The 21,649-nt window shown below is 37.8% G+C and overlaps 1 protein-coding gene across 4 annotated transcripts; it reads left to right on the forward strand.

Annotated features, from left to right (window-relative positions):
- Nucleotides 1-5,765: 5,765 nt before the first annotated feature.
- Nucleotides 5,766-19,701, forward strand: LOC113639531 (cytochrome P450 2K1-like). Of its 4 annotated transcripts, none has more exons than XM_047800717.1 (9): nt 5,766-6,032; nt 15,644-15,806; nt 16,411-16,560; nt 17,186-17,346; nt 17,677-17,856; nt 18,394-18,535; nt 18,645-18,829; nt 19,055-19,196; nt 19,257-19,701. In XM_047800717.1, exons 1-9 carry the CDS (start codon nt 5,829-5,831, stop codon nt 19,469-19,471), a joined length of 1,542 nt encoding a protein of 513 aa, XP_047656673.1. In that variant the 5' UTR covers nt 5,766-5,828; the 3' UTR covers nt 19,472-19,701. The 4 variants fall into 4 exon arrangements, with proteins under 4 accessions (XP_047656673.1, XP_047656674.1, XP_026997234.2 ...); XM_027141433.2 differs by having other exon boundaries at nt 5,770-6,032; nt 19,275-19,701; XM_047800718.1 differs by lacking the exon at nt 17,677-17,856.
- Nucleotides 19,702-21,649: the final 1,948 nt, after the last annotated feature.

Genomic DNA, 21,649 nt, shown 5'->3' on the forward strand with positions numbered 1-21,649 from the left:
TGGAACAGACCAAATAGAAAATCAAGGATTAACTTCTAATCCTAAAGCACAGCGTCAGATTAAAGAACAGTGTGAGTGAGAGGAAAGGAATGTGTCAGTGTTTTTAATAGCTTTTATTAAATCTAACTCTTATTTTTCTTCAAAATAAACAGAGATCACAGATTAAGTGGCAATGTTAAGCATGGAATAAGCTAGCATGCTAAGAGAGAGAAGGGAGATTGTTGTTGAGAGGGAATAGTGTGAGTGTTGAACAAAAGAAAGAAAGAAAGAAAGAAAGAATAAATCTCAGGTAAAATACTCAGTGACACATTAAATGGTAAAGTAAACAGGAATTTAACTCAGTTCAGTGTCCGATAAAAAAAAAATCAATATCACCGATATCAAGGAACAACAAACAAAACAGGAATGGAGGGGAAAGGGGGAAAAACCTCTACCCTTCAAGATCAAGGCAAAAATTAGGATTGATTTGTTTTCAACAACTTCAAATGACCAAAACAATAAAGCTTTTAAAGAGCACCAATACCATTTCCATTAATAGTACTATTGAGTTCTAGGAAGTGCAGTTGTCAAAGTTTGATTCTGCTTTATTATGCTCTGGCTAATATTGGTACAAATTGACCGACAAGACAAGAGTTGCCCAGAGAAACAGACTGTATTTGTATTTAATTTGCTATGCAAATGAGGATTCTAAGAGAAAAAAAGGTGATGTGAGACTACTGATTATTTTGTTTAAATAATACTATTTTGCTGGCATAAGCTTTATGACATTTTATGAATAATAAACTTTCGAAAAGTGTGTCAATAGTACAATCAATCACCACTGTAATCACCAAAAAAATAAGTATGAGCTAGTACTGAGAAAAAAAGCACATAAGATTTAAGGTGGAGCAGCCAACACAATAGGCAATATTTAGGCTGGAAATTCTAAACGGAAGCAATGTTGGAAAATTAATATCAACATTTTTTACTTATAAAATGAATTATAAGATAATTATACGTTCACACTTGACAATATAGGAAAGTCACTCAGATGAAGTTTTTTCTCATGTAATCTCAGGGAGATTTTCCTTGCCTTTGGCTTGCTCAGGATTTTTTGACAGTGTCAGTATACTGTCAGTTAAGGCTTCTGTCCATTGAACAATACTGGACATGTAGGGAGTAACAATGGGTTAATCTAAAAATGTAACCTATGTATATTGTAAAATGAATTGTGCCACTTACACTAATATATTATAAGATTGTTTTTGCTATTATTCTGAGTTAAGGGAAATCTTTATTTCTCATTTGTCACTCTAAACTTTTAATGACCTAATCATTGAATACATTATTGTAAAACTAACTTAAACAAAGTAACCTTATTTTCTTGACCAGAGACTGAACAATGCGCCATATTAAACTTGATTTGTGTCTGCTCCTTTAAGCATATTATATGCTATACTAAAATGTATAGTTTTTGTTATGTTTTGGTATCCAAGTGTGTTTCATTCGACACTATCACAACATTCTCCTAGATCAGGGACAGGCTTTAAGTTGGATTAGATCCTTCCTGTCTGATCGATACCTTTTTTTTTTAGAATTAAATGGTGAATCCTCTATATTTATTTCCAGTTAATTACGGGGTCACTCAAGGATCAGTTCTAGGATCTCATGTATCACATGTATGCATGTCGCTAACGCTAGCATATGTCTCTGGTGTATTACAATAACCATTTAAAACATGTTTCTTAAATTTCTTTTGAAACTTTTATTATTATTTGTTTGTAGTAGCATCCTAAACTGTTTAAAAATGTAGTCATTAGCAGATATTCATTAACATTTTACAGTGAAAGTGATTGGCTAATCTACTGTAAATGTTTTCTTATGCTCTGTTTTCACAGGTTCTTTTAAAGATGCAGTGGAAGTGTACGTTTTGTGAATTTATGTGTGACAAACGAGGTTACCTATTAAAACATTATAGTTAATTACCGTCAGGGCTAAGCTAGCTTCAGAAACCATGCCTGTTTTTTGTTCTCAAGATGCACGATGTGAATTATTGAACAGATTCTTTTTCTGATTGTTTTTTGTCGACAATAAAAAAATTAAATGAAATTTCTTATTAAATTAATATATAAAATCTCATTTAAGTGAATCATGAATTTCAGTACAGACTACTAATGTAAACTTGATTTGTCTATCACGTGACTTGAGATTTAACTTGTTTAGTTTTATTCTGTGTAAAAATTAAAATGGATTCGTGCAACTGGTTTCCTCGAAAATTTCTAGTAATGTCAACTAATTCGGTTAAGAGTGTATCTCTCATCAAAACCAGATGAAATAGCTAAATTGTCTAAATTAACTAAGTGCAGAAATACTACTTATCGTTCCAAAAACCAGTACACAGAAGCTCTCACACTTCAACTTCCATTTAGATGGATGTACTGTTACTAAAATGCGCTGTATTGAAAATCATATCGTCCATATTACAAAAACAGCCTTCTTCTACCTTAAGAATATTGCCAAGCTAAGAAACATCCTATCTTTAATAAATAGGCTACAGTTAGTCCAAAATTGCAGCTGCCATAGTTCTTATCAGGACAATAATGTATGATCATTTAACCCCAATTCTATCACCTTTACACTTGCTACCTGTTATTTTTAGAATTGATTACAAAACTGCTGCTACTTACGTACAAGGCTCTTAATGGTTTAGCTCCCATGTATCTAACTACTCTTGTTATCTAATCTAACATGTTACTATGGTGGCCAAGAAGTGCAAAACACATTAACAAATCCAAAAACAAATTAACAAATCCGAAAACACATTAACAAATCCGAAAACACATTAACAAATCCAAAAACACATTAACAAATCCAAAAACACATTAACAAATCCAAAAACACATTAACAAATCCAAAAACACTAACAAATCCAAAAACACTAACAAATCCAAAAACACTAACAAATCCAAAAACACTAACAAATCCAAAAACAAATGAAAAAATCCGAAAACAAATGAAAAAATCCGAAAACACAACGACAATTCAGACAACCTGGAAACGGTAGGTATAGTTTGCGAATGGAAACTTACCGATCATTGTACAAGACACCTGTCATTCAAGATATACAGGTGAATGACAGGTGTCTTGTCCGATGATCGGTAAGTGTCCATTCGCAAACTATACCTACCTCTCCCGGGTTGTCTGAATCGTTGCACAAAACACATTAACAAATCCGAAAACACAACGACAACCCGGAAGAGGTTGCTATAGTCAACAGTCTGCCACAGGGAAAAGTTGGAATGGAGGGATGGAATAGATTACTGTGGATTAATTTTGTTATTTTCTTATATTTAATCTGATAACTTTACACATTACACATAAGATTCCATACTTGTATATCTTGAGTGACGGGAGTCTCGTCCGATGATTGGTAAGTTTCCATTCGCAAACGATACCTACCGTTTCTGGGTTGTCTGACTTATCGTTGTGTTTTTGGATTTGTTAATGTGTATTCGGATTTGTTAATTTGTTTTCAGATTTGTTAATTTGTTTTCAGATTTCTTAATGTGTTTTCGGATTTCTTAATTTGTTTTCGGATTTCTTAATTTGTTTTCGGATTTGTTAATGTGTTTTGCACTTCTCGGCCACCGTATGTTACAATCCTTCATGCTCTCTGAGATCACAAAACTCAAGACTTCTGGTAGTTCCCACAATATCTAAGTCTACTAAAGGCAGTAGAGCATTTTTGTATTTAGCTCACAAACTTTGGAATAGTCTTTCTGCTCAGACACACTTTCACAGTTTAAATGTAGATTAAAAATTTATCTTTTAGTCAAGCATACATAAAATACTTCCTATAATCTCTGATACATCTGACCAAATGCACATGATCATCTAGTGCTTGTTAATATTATGAACAGCAGCTCCGTTAATCCCTGTCCACTGCTTCTCTTTTTCTACCCATCCTGACGCATCCAGAAATTTTACTAGTTAGATTGTTTTCCGTGCCATGAAGATTTTGGACCTCCACTGAGATGAGGTCGACTTTGTGAGGATCCTGAGGCATCTAGAGATCTACCAGCTCCAGTTGGACTCTGCGATACTAAAGAGGAGATGCCAACTCCATGTTGTCTTTGAGGACAGCAATCTCCTCATCAATACAACATTTGTTGGACTGTATATTTATAATCACACCCTCCAGTGTCACCCATATGAGGATGGGTTCACCTTTGAGTTTGGTTCCTCTCAATTTTTCTTCCTTTACTATTCAAGGGAGTTTTTCCTTGCCACTGCTGCCTGAGACACCTCAGACTTGCTCATTGGGCATAAATACATTCATTCATTTTCTACCGCTTTATACGAACTTCTCGGGTCACGGGGAGCCTGTGCCTATCTCAGCCGTCATCGGGCATCAAGGCAGGATACACCCTGGACGGAGTGCCAACCCATCGCAGGGCACACACACTCTCATTCACTCACACACTACGGACAATTTTCCAGAGATGCCAATCAACCTACCACGCATGTCTTTGGACAGGGGGAGGAAACCGGAATACCCGGAGGAAACCCCCGAGGCATGGGGAGAACATGCAAGGCACACACAAGGCGGAGGCGGGAATCGAACCCCCAACCCTGGAGGTGTGAGGAAAACCACTAAGCCACTGTGCCCCCGGGGATAAATACAAACACATTTAAATATACCTAATATTAATCTTGAATTTTGTATTATATTAATCTTTATATTATTTTCATAATAACATTTTGTTCTATGTTTGTTATGTAAAGCTGCTGTGAGACAATGTCAATTGTAAAAAGTGCTAAACAAAAAAATACATTTTCTGTGTAATTTGTTGCAATGAAAAAATTGCAAATTGTGGTTGAAACAAATTACACAGAAAATAGCAGCAGTCCAATGAATCCACTAAATACATTTTTTATAATTTACATGTATTTTATTAACAGGTATCACTGTAATGCAGACAAAGGAACACCTGAAAAGTTTTTTGCAAGTGAAATATGATCTGAGTTCTTCTCTGTAAAACAGTGAAAAAATAATGTTAAACAAAGTAAAAAGAATGAGAGCCTACTGTTTTGGCGCGAGTCAACTAGAATGAATTTGGGTGAAATCACCTCAGAATGTTAAGATACCCGATAAACAGAGTAATATAAAACCACATTTTATATTGCTAAATTGAAATGAAATTTAACTAGTGGGCTGTCAACAGTTAAATTACAATAAATTATTCTTCCTTCTTCCTAATACATGCTCCCCCCCCTCTCTTTCTCTCCTCTACTGTGAGGCAATAGTTGAGCAATACCAACTTGTGCAACAGAGAGAGGTTTTTATCTGATTTATTATTACTTATTTTTTATGACAATCAGTAATAATGCTACTAAATAAATTACTTCTACATGTGTTTATATGTGTTGGTAATGGTATAAATATTGTTATGCTACATCAAGTGAGGCTATTTCAAATAAAGCCAACTAAAAACTTGTGGAATACTCGTGGTTACTCGTAGTTACTCATTCAATGCAAGCTTTCTTTTATGAATATCTGTTACAAATAAATAATTAAATATGTTCAATAAAATAAAATGAGATCTGCAAATAAAAGTTATTCACAAAAAATTAAATGAGAGGCACATATACCAAATAAAATGTATGAATAAATAAAATTACATTTTCTTGTGTGTCTGCCTGGCATTTATTCTAACACAGCTCCACCCCTGTTTCTTTACCACACCCAGCCAACCAAAGTCACTACAAATGTTACAACCCAAGTTTGTTTTTATGTCTGCTACTTTCTACTTGTTAGAACACGTTTGACTCACATTACCTATTTAGCAATGACTTTGGTGGAAGCCCTTTTCCTGCTACCGACAGCTACTGGAATCTTGTTTGCTTTTGTGTTTCTGCTGATCGTTTATCAACTTTTTTCTGATGCCAGTTCTCAGGAAGAAAACAAAGAGCCTCCTGGTCCTAAACCACTGCCACTTCTGGGAAACATGCTGCAGCTAAACCTCAAGAGACCCTACCTGTCACTATGGGAAGTGAGTGTCTTGATTGTTGTAGTCCCTTTTTTTAATCCTTATTATTTTTGTTTAGATCATTTTTAAAAGATTGTTTGTGGAAGCCACAAATCAATCAGATTTCTGATTCTGCATGATCTGAGATGAGAACTTGCTTAGGCCATACATCTAACAATGGTAATGTTTTTCTTTTTTAATTAAAACACTTTGCAGAAAACTTTTCATCTGACAAAACCATCACATAGACAAGTAAAGACTCTCTTTCTTACTATATATATAAAGTAGGACTACCTTCACCTGTTTTGAAAATAGCTTTAATCCTTCTTGGAATGCTGTCCTGTATATCATGCATATGTTGAGCCATCCCTCAAGAATAAAAACTTCCAGTTCTTTGACGGATAATGAAGACTGTTATTTACCGTCTGACTGTTATTTACTGTCTAATATACACTGAAGAAAACGTTTGACTTGCAGTAAATGTTTGACTTATTAGGGCAGTCATATATACTTAAACTAAATAAGTATACTATGTAGGAAGGCTGGTTGTGAACTTTAGTTTTGATTGTGTAGCACTCCTATCCCACCCTTTATGATAAGAGCACTCTGGGTTCGTTTACTAGATCCAAAAACAACTTAGGAAAGTCACAAATCACAGTATATATTAGGAATTTAAACAAAGAAAAATAGCAGTGTAACATAATACTTAATCATTTAGTAAATAACTATAAGCGATAAGCTACTTCGCCCCTTCTTTTTAATCGGCATGAACCACAAAGAAAAAAAACTTAGAATCACAATCTCTTCACAGTCTCGAATCCAGGGTCAAAGAAAGTATAATCGACTTAGTTTACCTGGAAATAGCCTTTGTAATCCACGAACGAACGCATGAGCACTTTTTCCCCTCAGTGGCAAAAGGTCCGGGAACAACACCTATAATCCGTAGCAAACTTTGGAAGTGTGCTCCAGAAAAAAAACAAAGAAAAAATAAGTCCACGAAAGTCACTATTTGTTTTAAAGTGTCTACTGGACAGGAGTAAAAAGTAAACAGAAACTATTTATAATGAGCGACACCTTTGCGTGTCTCTCCAGCACAAAAAAACAAAAATGTCTGACTCTCTCTTCATATCACACACACATCAAAATTAACAGCCCAAGCCCTGAACCAATGGGCTTAAGACACTTACAGGACCATAACAATACATTCAGTCAAAAAAAAAAAATCACATACAAAAACAATGTTGTGTTCTAAAACGTAACAGCCAAGCAGGCTACACTTGATTTCCATTAGCCAAGCTTTGTAGTCCTTGTAATGAAAGCAGAACTCCTAGTAATTGGCTATAGTGCACACTAAATCTGTCCACAGTGATTTTCATCAAAATGTAATTTAATTGCTAGTAAAAATAATTGTAACAAATATCTGATATCTGTTATTTGCGCTTATGGGCCAAATCGCAGTGTACCCAACCTTCTTGGCATCTCTGGGAGGGGTGCTGGAAAGTGCTCCGACCGGGGACTCCGTCGTTCTACTGGGGGACTTCAACACTCACGTGGGCAGCGACAGTGACACCTGGAGTGGCATGATTGGGAGGAACGGCCCCCCTGACCTGAACCCGAGTGGTGTTTTGTTATAAAGAAAATGTTCAAGCATAAGGGTGTCCATCAGTACACATGGCACCAGAAAACCCTAGGTCAGAGGTTGATGATCGACTTTGTGGTTGTTTCATCTGACCTCCGGCCGTATGTCTTGGACACTCGGGTAAAGAGTAGGGCGGAGCTGTCAACTGATCACCACCTGGTGGTGAGTTGGATCCGATGGCGGGGGGGCAAGTTGGACAGACTTGGCAGACCCAAACGTACTGTGAGGGTCTGCTGGGAACGTTTGGCAGAGTCTCCGGTCAGAGAGATCTTCAACCCCCACCTCTGGCAGAGCTTCAACCAGATCCTGAGTGCGGATGGAGACATTGAGTCTGAGTGGACCACGTTCTCCGCCTCCATTGTCGACGCGGCCGCTCTGAGCTGTGGCCATAAGGTCTCCAGTGCCTGTCGTGGCAGCAATCCTCGAACCCAGTGGTGGACCCCGGAAGTAAGGGATGCAGTCAAGCTGAAGAAGGGAAGAAAAACACTGTGTTTGAAAGACATCAGTTTTGGGCTCATCCCATGGCAGAGTCAGTGGCCATTGAGAAATATGTGACTGAGTTGAGACAGAAAAGCAAGGACTGTGAATTCGGTGCATCAGAAAACGACATGATCAGAGACAAGATTGTATTCAGTTTGAATGATACACGACTCAAAGAAAGGCTGTTAAGACAGTCTGATCTCACGCTTGAGAGAGCGATTGAGATCTGCAGAGCAGCGGGACTGCCAAGGCACAAATACTAGCAATGAGTACTACAACACAAGAAAGTGCAATACATGCAGTGAACAAGACCAAAGACAACCAACAGTGGAAACAAGGAAGAAAACCACAAGTACAAAGTGATAACAAGAAAGTAAAGGGTCAAGTGTGCAGGAAATGTGGAAAGTCACATCAACCAAGGTTGTGCCCAGTATTTGGAGTCTCGTGCCGAAAGTGTGGTAAGCTCAATCACTACACAAAGATGTGTGAGTCTACAAAAGCAAGACATAAGATGAAAATGCATAATTTGAGCTCAGAAATAGATTCACTTTTCATTGGGACAGTGAACATAGACCACATAAGCGCTAAAAGAGACAATTCCTGGTATGCAGACATAGATGTAGGAAACATGTCTGTTAAGTTTAAGTTAGACACAGGAGCAGAAACAAATGTACTACTGCAGGCTGTGTACAAAACACTTAGGAGAAAAGTCAAATGTGAAAAACGAATAAACTTGCCACTGAAACCGACAAATACAGTGTTGGTGGCGTACGGTGGAGTTAAACTGAAACCAGAAGGAACAATCTCACTGGATTGCTCCAATGCTCAAACCAAATCCAACCTGCTGTTTTATGTGTCAAACCACTCAGACACAGCTATCCTAGGCAAGGATGCATGTGAAGCATTAGGTCTAATGAAAAGGATGGACATTGAGCTGCTAAAGCAACATGCAAGTGTCTTTGAAGGACTTGGTGAGTTCTCAGGAGAACATCACATCCACATTGATCCTACAGTCACTCCTGTCATACATGGCTGCAGGAAAGTACCACTGGTAGTTATGGATAGACTGAGAGACACGCTTGATGACCTGTTAAAAGCTGATGTTATTGAACAAGTGATTGAGCCAACAACATGTCAATAGTCTTGTCATCACCGAAAAGAAAGACAAGAAGAAGCTGAGGGTTTGCCTAGACTTTACTGACTTAAATAAGGCCATTTTGAGACAGCATTACTCAATTCCCACAGCAGATGAGGTGTTGTGCAAACTTGCTGGTAAGAAAATCTTCAGTGTTGGATGAGAAGGACGGCTATTGGCAAATAAAGCGAGTGAAGTTTTTCAGCAGTGCAACTGTGAGACATTTGGGGACATCACGGTTGTTCATATAATTGCTGATGACATGATTATCGCTGCATCCACAGAAAATGAACATGACGAAATTCTGCAAAAAGTAAACACTAGAGCAAAGGAAGCTAACGTCAAATTCAACAAAGAGATACAATACAAGGTAAATAGTGCCCAGTCAGCAAATTTCCTTTGGACCAGATTTGGGCCAGATAAACAGCTGAGCTGTGGCCCAGATTAGTTTGTCGGCCCAGATATGGCCCACATCTCCTTTGCCAAAACTGAACCAAAGCAGAGCCATAAGTTTACCAAGCATGAGCCAAATGTAATTTATGTGGCCCAAATATGGCACACCTCTTCTTTGAAAGAACTGGACCAAAGGAGTGCCATAACTCCACCAAACATGAGACAAATAATACAATTTAATGTGGCCCAAATATGAGCCTTATATGCAATTTTAGTATGGTTGAGTTCTGTTAAAATCTATTGGCCCATATGTGTCACACATGCATCTGACAGTATGTAAAAGTCATATTAACTTAAAGGTAAATGAAACACTCAACAACAATGTACTCAAAACAATTTACTTCAAAACAAGTGTTTATATAATTACAGCTGTAAGAGTAAACATAAGAATACATTTAAGAATGTATTCAACTCAGAGTAATAAAAATCACAGAAAAAATACAAAAAAATCAGATTAACTTGTACAGAGAACTTAAATTGAGAAATTGAGTTTTGATGTGCCTAATGAGGGTCTTGTAGGGCCTCGTGTTTCTTCATTCGCTCCCTCCTACCCCCCTCTCGGTCTCTGCAATAAAGATGAATTTAAATAATGCTAGCAGCAATACAATATGGAAGTTAGAGCTGGAGGATAATGGGGGAAAAATCATTTAATATAAATTTCCTCCTTTAATATTTTAATTGCAATAATTAACCACCTCTGATTGACCAAAAAAATTTTTCCAGTATATTTTCGAAAGGAATTGCAAATTGTATTTTTCAATATGTTGGCCATAATAAATGCATAATTTCTTATGACAAATTATTTAGGTTTTGTTTTTAGAATTCTTTTCACCAACTGGTTAAAATTTACACTGGATGTATTCTGCTTTAAAAAAAAGACATGCATGACTTTCAGTGCATGAGAGAGATTCCAAGGGACCGTCTGCAAAGTGCAAATCCCGAAAAGCGAATACTAAAAAACAGTCAATAACCACCGTAATACACTGTACTGTCACCAAATTCAGCTCACACATCCCTGATGTCCTGATAGTTATACTACAACACTTACTTGGGGGAAATGTGTTTTACTTTTGGGGAAAATATCTTCAACAACCAAAGAGACATTTCTCCCAAGTTGACTGTTTTTATACGCTTTTCGGGTTTTGCACTTTGCAGACGGTCCCTTGGTTCGCACATAGAGACATGTATTTTTTCCACCGCGGAGGAAAGCTGATTTTGAGGAAAATTGGGTTGTAGCTGCCTCTCTACATTACTACGATAGAAAAGAGGTGTTGTTTGTGTAGTAACAGCGTTTAGCTCAGGAGTTATTGACTTGGGAAACTCCAATCTGTGAATATGCGGCCAACTTTACTTAAGTACTGTTGATTTATAGCCAAAAACATCGGAATTTAAAACGCCAAACCAGCAGAGCCCTAGCATACATTAAACTGTATTGGTAAACTGAGGAAAATATTAGCTAATTTGACCCCTTCCTCAATTAAACTAAAAACATGCAATATTGACACATAATGCTGCATATTTCAATTATATGAAAAGTGCTAATCACTTACCTGAACGTAGCTGACACAGTCGTGAGGAAAGCAGAAATGCCGCCCACTGTCCGCGTCTCAGTCACATTCGCGCCATAGTCTCACTCCACCAATATGCATAGAAGATGCATAGCAACCTGAGGTGTGGGACGGAGGATGTCTGCCGCACTTGATTTCAGGATTCCTGTGTTTTTCCACGTATAAGCCAAAAGTTTACCACAAGTCCGTGTTTCTCACTGTGTGCCATAGCTCAACCACATATGGTTCTCATGTGTTCGTTGTTATCTGGGCCATATACCTCAAAATGAGTTGTGAACCAAGAGAGCATTTCCCGCCAATTTTAAAGTTGTGGCAAAACAAATATGGCCACAATTTGGCCCATATCCGTATAGCCATGCCACATCTAGGCCATATGTGCCGGATAATATCCACATGTGGCCCAAACATAATTGCTATCTGGGTGTCAAATACATGGGTCATGTTGTGACATCAGAGGGTGTCAATGTGGACAATGCAAAAGTTAAGGCAATAGTTGATATGCCATCCCTCACAGACAGACATGCACTGCAACACATGCTTGGAATGATGGTGTATATCGCACAATACATACTGTACCCAGAGAAGCGACAGCCACAGTTCCACGGAGACAACTGCTGAGAAAGGACAGTGTATGGCAATGGCAACATGAACATGAGGAAGCTGTAAAGAACTTAAAAAAGGCACTCAAAACAACCCCTGTTCTTAAATTCTTTGACCCAAAGAAAGCTGTCATGATACAAGCAGATGCATCCAAAAACAGTTTAGGCGCATGTCTAATGCAAGACGGACATCCTATCGCATATGCATTCAGAGCTCTAACTAACACAGAGTACAGATAGAGAAGGAGCTTCTGGCTATCATGTTTTCAGTGAAAGGCTTTCATCGGTATGCCTACGGAGTCAAGGTTAATGTGCAGTCGGATCACAAACCTTTGAAAACAATCTTAAGAAAGCCACTTGGAACAGCTCTTCCAGACTTCAGCGGATACTACTTCAGCTGCAACGCTATGACCTGAATGTAATCTATACACCAGGTAGAGAGCTACCGATATGCAACGCACCAAAGCTCTAGCCAGAGTACATTGGTATTGGCCAGGTATGACAAGAGACATTGAAAAAATGGTGGAGTCATGTGCAACTTGCCAGCAGTTCCAGCCTCGCCATCAGAGGGAGCCGATGATCTCTCATGAATTCCCAGAGCTTCCTTGGCTGAGTAGGAGCTGACATATTTGAAATCTATGGTCACTCATTTCTTCTAATTATTTTTTCAAATACCCAGAAGTACAAAACAGAGACAAGATGACACAGTTATTAACAAGATGAAATCCGTATTTGCCAGAATGGGTATACCTAAAGAGATTGTGTGCAACCATATGCATTTTGCAACCAAGAAATGAGTTCGCCACAGCATGGGGAATTAAGATCACTCACTCCAGCCCAGGCTATACCCAGTCAAATGGCCTGGCTAAGAGAACTGTAAAGACTGTTAAGCATCTGTTAAAGAAGGCCAAACAAACCAACACTGACCCATTTCTGGCACATCTAACTCTCAGGAACACACCTGTCACAGGTATGGGTTATTCTCCAGCACAACTGCTTATTGGCAGGGTCCTGAGAAGCACTTTGCCCAGCTCAAGCAGAGTGCTCCAACCTGCAGTACCAACTAACACACATTCTACTCTTCAGGACCTCCAAAGAAGACAGCGTGCTTATTACGACAGAGGCACAAGGAAACTTCCGTTGCTGCTGTCAGGTGGGACTGCTCACATGCAAACTGAACGAGGATGGCATCCTGCTGTTGTCATGGCAACGTGTGCTGAACCGCGTTCCTATATTTTGGGTCATTGTCCTTTTGCAAGACCCATGACCTGCGACTGAGACCAAGCTCTCTGACACTGGCCAGCACATTTCTCTCTAGAATCCTTTGATAGTCTTCAGATTGCATTGTACCCTGCACAGATTCAAGACACCCTGTGCCAGATGCAGCAAAGCAGCCCCAGAACATAACAGAGCCTCCTCCATGTTTTGTAGGGACAGTGTTCTTTTCTTGATATGCTTCATATTTCCGTCTGTGAACATAGAGCTGATGAGCCTTGGAAAAGTTCCATTTTTATAGGACCATTCTGCCAGAAGCTTTGTGGCTTGTCAACATGTAGTTTGGCATATTCCAGTCTGGCTTTTTTATGATTTGTTTTCAACAATGGTGTCCTCCTTGGTCGTCTCCCATATAGTCCACTTTGGCTCAAACAACGACGGATGGTGCGATCTGAAACTGATGTTCCTTGAGCATGAAGTTCACCTTGGCTCTCTTTAGAAGTCTTTCTGGGCTCTTTTGTTGCCATTCGGATTATCCGTCTCTTTGAGTTGTCATTAATTTTCCTCCTGTGGCCACGTCCAGGGAGGTTGGCTACAGTCCCATGGATCTTACATTTCTGAATAATATGTGCAACTGTAGTCACAGGAACATCTAGCTGCTTGGAGATGGTCTTATAGCCTTTACCTTTATCACGCTTGTCTATAATTTTCATTCTAATCTCCTGAGACAACTCTTTCCTTCGCTTCCTCTGGTCCATGTTGAGTGTGGTACAGTACAGTACATACCATGTCACCAGACAACACAGTGACTTCCTAGAGCCCTATATATAGGCCCACTGACTGACTACAAGATTGTAGACACCTGTGATGCTAATTAGTGGACACACCTTGAATTAAAAAATCAGAAAGGTCTTTATTGCCAAGTATGTTTTACGAGGAATTTGTTCTAGTACAGAAGCTCCACAGTGTAAACAGAATGGCAATGATAAGAAATGAACACATATATATAATAGACAGTTGTATGTACAGTACAGTGGAAAAAAATGTGCACATTGAAATATAAATGTGAAAATTGAAGTATAGATGTGCAAATTGAAATATAAATGTGCAAATTGAAATATAAATGAGTACTGTATGTGTAAACAATGTAAGAATAGGGTTTGTTCTGTGTATGTTAGGTGTTCATCAGATGTGTGTTAAGTGTTCATCAAATGGATTGCCTTAGGGAAGAAACTGTTCCTATGTCTGGTCTTTCTGGTGCTCAGGGCTCTGTAACAACAGTTCAAAGAGGGAGTGTGCTGGATGTGAGGGGTCCAGAGTGATTGTCTTTGCCCTTTTGCTCACTCTGGAAAAGTACAGGTCTTGGAGAGTGGGGACAGTTGTGCCGATGGTTCACTCAGCATTCCGGACTACCCTCTGTAGTCTCCTGAGGTCAGATTTGGTGGCTGAGCTGAACCAGACAGTCACTAATGTGCAGAGGATGGATTCAATGATGGCAGTGTAGAACTGTTTCAGCAGATCCTGTGGCAAGTTGAACTTCCTCAGCTGGCGAATCACATTGCCTTTTTCACAATGGAGTCAATGTGAATGTCCCACTTCAGGTCCTGGGAGATTGTATTTGTTCCGGTTAAAGACGCCGCTCCACTTTTGGTTCCGTCCGAGGAGGACCTCGCTTCACTTCTTCTGCGGGGGGTGTTACAGGCCCGTGACGGAGGATCTTCAGCTCGGCTGTGGACATCGCTCGGCCCTTCAGCTCGGCTGTGGACGTCGCCCGGCCCTTCAGCTCGGCTGTGGACGCCACTCGGCCCTTCAGCTCGGCTGTGGACGCCACTCGGCCCTTCAGCTCGGCTATGGACATCGCTTGGCCTTTCCGCTTGGCTGTGGGCGTCGCTCGGCCCTTCTGCTCGGCTGTGGACTGCCATGAGCCTTGCTCCCCCCACCTGCCTCGCCATGAGCCTTGCTCCCCCCACCTACCTCGCCGTGTGCCTTACTCCCCTCACCGCCCTTGCCGTGTCCCTTTCTCCCCTCACCAGCCTTGCCGTGTGCCTTGCTCCCCCCATCTGCCTTCGCCGTGTTCCTTGCCTCCCTATCTACCTCGTCGAGTGGACCCCCTCCTGGACCTTGCCGGGATTTGGCACTTCACAAGCTGCGCCTCAAGGGGGGGTACTGTCAGGTCTCAGCCCGGACTTTTGGCCATGTGCCTTTTGTTTACGTTCCCGTCATGTGTCTGCCCCGCCTTAGTCTGCTCCTCCATGTCTCTACACCTGTTCCTAATTGTGTCTCATTATCTTTTGTATTTAAGTGAGCTGCCATCGGCAACGCGGAATCATTAGTTACGGTTAGTCATTGTTAAGTGTCGTCATTTGTATTGTTTTAGTTACCTTCTTTTACAGTGTTGTCTTTATTATTTATTAAACCCCGTTCATTTGAAGCTATCCTGCGTACGGGTCCTTTCCTCCCCTGGTTGTGACAGCAAGTTAATCCACAAATATAAATCAAATAAAAAAGCATTCAAACTGACTTTTACTCTTTGATTCCTTTTACAGATGTCAAAAAAATATGGATCAGTATTCACTGTGTATTTTGGGCCTAAGAAAGTTGTTGTCTTAGCTGGATATCAAACCGTCAAACAAGCACTTGTAAATAATTCAGAGGATTTCGGAAACAGAGATATCAGTCCCATTTTCTTTGACATCAGCAAAGGACATGGTAAGAGAGTCATCATGTTGTTTAGCATGTGAGTGTGTGTACAGATGTGTGTATTTTATATACCATATTTTTCAGTGGTTTCAATGGACATTCTATTATCAATTTGCTACAAAATTGATTACATCTTTTAGGAGAGAAGCTTGGTTTGTATAAATGTAAACACGGTGTGTTAATTTTGCATTTGTGAATAAGTTTTACTTCAGAAACACACTCAGCCTCTGGTTCTTTTTTGTGTCTGTATTTTGTGCCTGTAATGATGTATAAAGCAATAAGAAGAACCATTTAAGCACCCTGCTTAATTGTAGAAAAAGAATTGTTGAAGGTGAAAGATAATCATTCCAGTCTTGGTATACTGTATTTATTTGTTTATATATTCTAGTGTATTTATAAGTTATTCCATATTTAAAAATGAGGAATTTATTATCCATTTAGCTCTTTTCAGAATAGTCAACATATTCATTACAGGATTTATATATTATACTTACAGTATTATGCATTAAATATATGATTTTTCAGGATATCTACTATTTAAGAAGCTTCTCTCTTTCTCTCTCACCAATAAACTTCAAGATTTTCTCTTTATTATCTTCTCTTTCAACTTAAGGAATTCTGTTTAGCAATGGTGAAAGCTGGAAAGAAATGAGACGATTTTCTCTCACCACTCTTCGAGACTTTGGGATGGGCAAAAGAGGGAGCGAGGAGAAAATCATAGAAGAAACACACTACTTGAGGGAAATGTTGAAAGATTTACAGGGTAAAATCTTACAGTAATGTGACTTTAATGTCAGTTAAAATGTAGTCACTATTTCACATTTTTAAACAATTAGTACTTTTCAAAATTTTAGACTATATTTCTGCATATTCAATTGCTGCATAAAAGTCAAAATTTATTAAGATATATTAAAAATTGTACTGAATTAACAACCACAAAAACTGAAGTAATATTTAACTATAACTGTTTTAGCCACAGTTTAGAGTTTATGTAAATAAATCCATGATGTGCAGCAAAGACAATGTAGGTTTTCTCATTAGCAATAAGACACAGATTACTGTCAGTGCTTTCATTAATACTATAAATCAATGTCAGCTCTAATTTCTAATTTCAGATACTAATTCAGAAGTACTTACATTTAAAGCACTTATAAATGTACCTTACTTTTAAAGCACTCATTAGAAACAAGCACTTCTAAAAAAGATAACTTTGAAATATTTTATTTCTTTTTAAGACAGCTGTATCACAAACATTACTATGAATAACTTTACATTTAATTTAGGTTGGTGTACTTCAGTAACTTTAACCATTAGATAATTAAATAATTAGATATTTTTTACAAAGGGATTTTTTTTTTTAATTTAAACTGTTGCTTACTACTTTACAGGGAAACCATTTGATACTTCACAGCCATTAAATTATGCCACCTCAAACGTCATCTCTGCCATTGTCTATGGAAGCAGGTTTCAATACAGTGACCCTCAGTTCAAAGAAATGGTTAAGCGGGTCAACGATAACATCAAGCTTGGTGGCTCACCTTCTATACAGGTAATATTCTCATCAACACAATTCTAAACATTTGAAAAATCAATTTCTAGCACAGATAAAATGTTTAAAAGGGTGAAAGAATGTAGTTCCATCCGTGTAGAGGCTGCAACAAGGCCAAAGAGCTTCAGAGGCTTAGTAAATGCAGGTAGAATCTTCAGCACTGTCCTCAGCAGCTCATAAAACAGAGAACAAGACAGTCATCATCAATTAGATGGTGGAACTATTTTACTGCTGACTGCACCTGGGTCAAACATTCGCACCTTGTACACATGCACATTTGTGACCTGCTGAATGTTTGAAGCATTAAGTAATTCTACATTTTACTTGTAGATCTATAATATGTTTCCATGGCTTGGAGGTTGGCTAAAGGACCGGAAACTTATGATGATAAAGTCTGATGAAAATCTAAAACAAATAAAGGATTTGGTCATGAACTTGGAGGAGACTCTAAATCTTGAGGAAACCAGAGGCTTGGTTGACTCTTTTCTTATACGCAAAAAGAATTCTGAGGTAAATCCTGTGATGTGAAAAAACATTTTGAGCATGAAAAGGTTTTTATATTTACTTAATTTCATTTTGACTTAGAGAGAGAGAGAGATACTAAATTTGTGTGAGCAAAATAAATGAGTAATGAGTAATATGTAATAAATATAGTTTATAGTTACCCAGATTCAAGGATTTTAATTTAGAATATGGGCTTTCCCCATAACTGGGATAGCATAACATCTTTATTTGTTGTACTTCTCAAACTAGGATTTTTAAAGCTAACTATGCACTTTAAAGAAAAGGATTTCACTGTGCTGTAATGTATATGTGAGAAAAATAAAGACTTCTTTTAACATTAATCACTTATAACATTAATCACTTTTACATTTAATGCTCCATATTCTACAAAAAACATGAGATCACTTTAGCTTGATGCATACTGCAGAATGCATGAACCAGCATTTTTAGACACTATAAAATATATCATATTAAATCATAAATCATTGTGTTCATCTCATGTCACACTAGCTAATGGTTACATATAATGATTCTGTTGGACAGAAAGCTGGAGATAAAGACACCTTCTTTCATGAAGAGAATCTCATTCTAACTGTCTCCAACCTGTTTGCTGCTGGTACTGATACCACTAGCACAACACTACGCTGGTGCCTTCTGCTTATGGCCAAGTATCCTCAGATTCAGGGTAAAATTTCACACACTCAAGTATTGTCCACAGAATAACCGCTGCAGGTAGTCTACTGTTTGAATGTTAGTTTATAAAACAGTATAAAAAAAGTTTTTCTTATTTCTAGACCATGTCCAGGAAGAGATTGATAGAGTCCTTGAAGGTCGTCAGCCAGTGGTGGAGGACAAAAAGAATTTGCCTTACACAGATGCAGTGATCCATGAAACTCAGAGACTAGCAAGCATATTACCCATGAGTATCCCCCACACCACTTCTTGTGATGTTACATTCCAGGGCTTCTTCATCAAGAAGGTCAGTATGTTAATTTGGTCTTCTTATTGTCAATAAATTATGTAGGATATAATAGTGGTATGTCCTAAGACTAATTCGGTCAGACCAAACTTTAATCTTTAATTACATCCATATAACACTAGATTATACTATTATTATATAGATTATACTATTAGATATTTAACACTATTTAATTATACACATGTGACTAAAGGTATTGACATTTAAAGCTCTTGTTCACTGCAGGGTACCTGTGTGCTTCCTCTTCTGACATCTGTGTTGAAAGATGAGACTCAATGGGAGAGCCCACAGACCTTTAACCCGGCACATTTCCTAGATGAGCAAGGCCGATTTGTTAAGAATGATGCCTTCATGCCTTTTTCTGCAGGTAGTTGGTTATGCTTTTGTTCGCTGAATGTTGTGCTCCATATTTCTGTTGATTTCAAAGGTTCTTGTCTGATTTCAGGACGCAGGGTGTGTTTGGGAGAGAGTCTGGCCAGGATGGAACTCTTTCTCTTCTTCACCTCCTTACTGCAGCACTTCCGCTTCACTCCTCCACCAGGGGTGTCTGAAGATCAGCTGGACCTCACTCCAGCTGTGGGCTTTACATTAAACCCCTCTCCCCACAAGTTGTGTGCAGTTAGCCGTGCATTGCATGAGTGAATATATATTCTTAGGACCCAATAAAGAATATTTTTACATAATTTACATTGTACTCAAATATTATAGTAGTACAATCTTTTCTGATGAACACAAGGATTTATGATTTAATATGATATTTTATAGTGTCTAAAAATGCTGGTTCATGCATTCTGCAGTATGCATCAAGCTAAAGTGATCTCTTATGTTTTTTGTCGAATATGGAGCATTAAATGTAAAAGTGATTAATGTTATTTAAAAGAAGTCTTTATTTTTCTCACATATACATCACACAACACAGTGAAATCCTTTCCTTTAAAGTGCATAGTTAGCTTTAAAAAACCTAGAAGAAAAACCTAAAAATCCTAGTTTGAGAAGAAAAACAATGCAAGCGGCACTGTCTGTGATGCTAAATTGCCGGCGCTTCAGCTGATCCTCAGAGATTTGGGGGCAAAGAGCAAACTTGTTTCTTGTTATATCAAAGTGTTAAATACAAAATGTCAATGAAATATTGGGAAAAATAGAATTTTCAAGATACATAAAATGGAACAGACCAAATAGAAAATCAAGGATTAACTTCTAATCCTAAAGCACAGCGTCAGATTAAAGAACAGTGTGAGTGAGAGGAAAGGAATGTGTCAGTGTTTTTAATAGCTTTTATTAAATCTAACTCTTATTTTTCTTCAAAATAAACAGAGATCACAGATTAAGTGGCAATGTTAAGCATGGAATAAGCTAGCATGCTAAGAGAGAGAAGGGAGATTGTTGTTGAGAGTGAAGTGTGAGTGTTGAACAAAAGAAAGAAAGAAAGAAAGAAAGAAAGAAAGAAAGAAAGAAAGAATAAATCTCAGGTAAAATACTCAGTGACACACTAAATGGTAAAGTAAACAGGAATTTAACTCAGTTCAGTGTCCGATAAAAAAAAATCATTATCACGGATATCAAGGAACAACAAACAAAACAGGAATGGCGTGGAAAGGTGGAAAAACTCAACCTTTCAAGAACAAGGCAAAAATTAGGACTGATTTGTTTTCAACAACTTCAAATGACCAAAACAATAAAGATTTTAAAGAGCACCAATACCATTTCCATTAATAGTACTATTGAGTTCTAGGAAGTGCAGTTGTCAAAGTTTGATTCTGCTTTATTATGCTCTGGCTAATATTGGTACAAATTGACCGACAAGACAAGAGTTGCCCAGAGAAACAGACTGTATTTGTATTTAATTTGCTATGCAAATGAGGATTCTAAGAGAAAAAAAGGTGATGTGAGACTACTGATTATTTTGTTTAAATAATACTATTTTGCTGGCATAAGCTTTATGACATTTTATGAATAATAAACTTTCGAAAAGTGTGTCAATAGTACAATCAATCACCACTGTAATCACCAAAAAAATAAGTATGAGCTAGTACTGAGAAAAAAGCACATAAGATTTAAGGTGGAGCAGCCAACACAATAGGCAATATTTAGGCTGGAAATTCTAAACGGAAGCAATGTTGGAAAATTAATATCAAAATTTTTTACTTATAAAATGAATTATAAGATAATTATACGTTCACACTTGACAATATAGGAAAGTCACTCAGATGAAGTTTTTTCTCATGTAATCTCAGGGAGATTTTCCTTGCCTTTGGCTTGCTCAGGATTTTTTGACAGTGTCAGTATACTGTCAGTTAAGGCTTCTGCCCATTGAACAATACTGGACATGTAGGGAGTAACAATGGGTTAATCTAAAAATGTAACCTATGTATATTGTAAAATGAATTGTGCCACTTACACTAATATATTATGATAAGATTGTTTTTGCTATTATTCTGGGTTAAGGGAAATCTTTATTTCTCATTTGTCACTCTAAACTTTTAATGACCTAATCATTGAATACATTATTGTAAAACTAACTTAAATAAAGTAACCTTATTTTCTTGACCAGAGACTGAACAATGCGCCATATTAAACTTGATTTGTGTCTGCTCCTTTAAGCATATTATATGCTATACTAAAATGTATAGTTTTTGTTATGTTTTGGTATCCAAGTGTGTTTCATTCGACACTATCACAACATTCTCCTAGATCACTTACAAAATTACACAGGTATTCAGGGACAGGCTTTAAGTTGGATTAGATCCTACCTGTCTGATCGATACCTTTTTTTTTAGAATTAAATGGTGAATCCTCTATATTTATTTCCAGTTAATTACG

Source organism: Tachysurus fulvidraco, chromosome 15, assembly GCF_022655615.1.
Source record: "Tachysurus fulvidraco isolate hzauxx_2018 chromosome 15, HZAU_PFXX_2.0, whole genome shotgun sequence".
In the NCBI taxonomy this organism is placed as follows: Eukaryota; Metazoa; Chordata; class Actinopteri; order Siluriformes; family Bagridae; genus Tachysurus; species Tachysurus fulvidraco.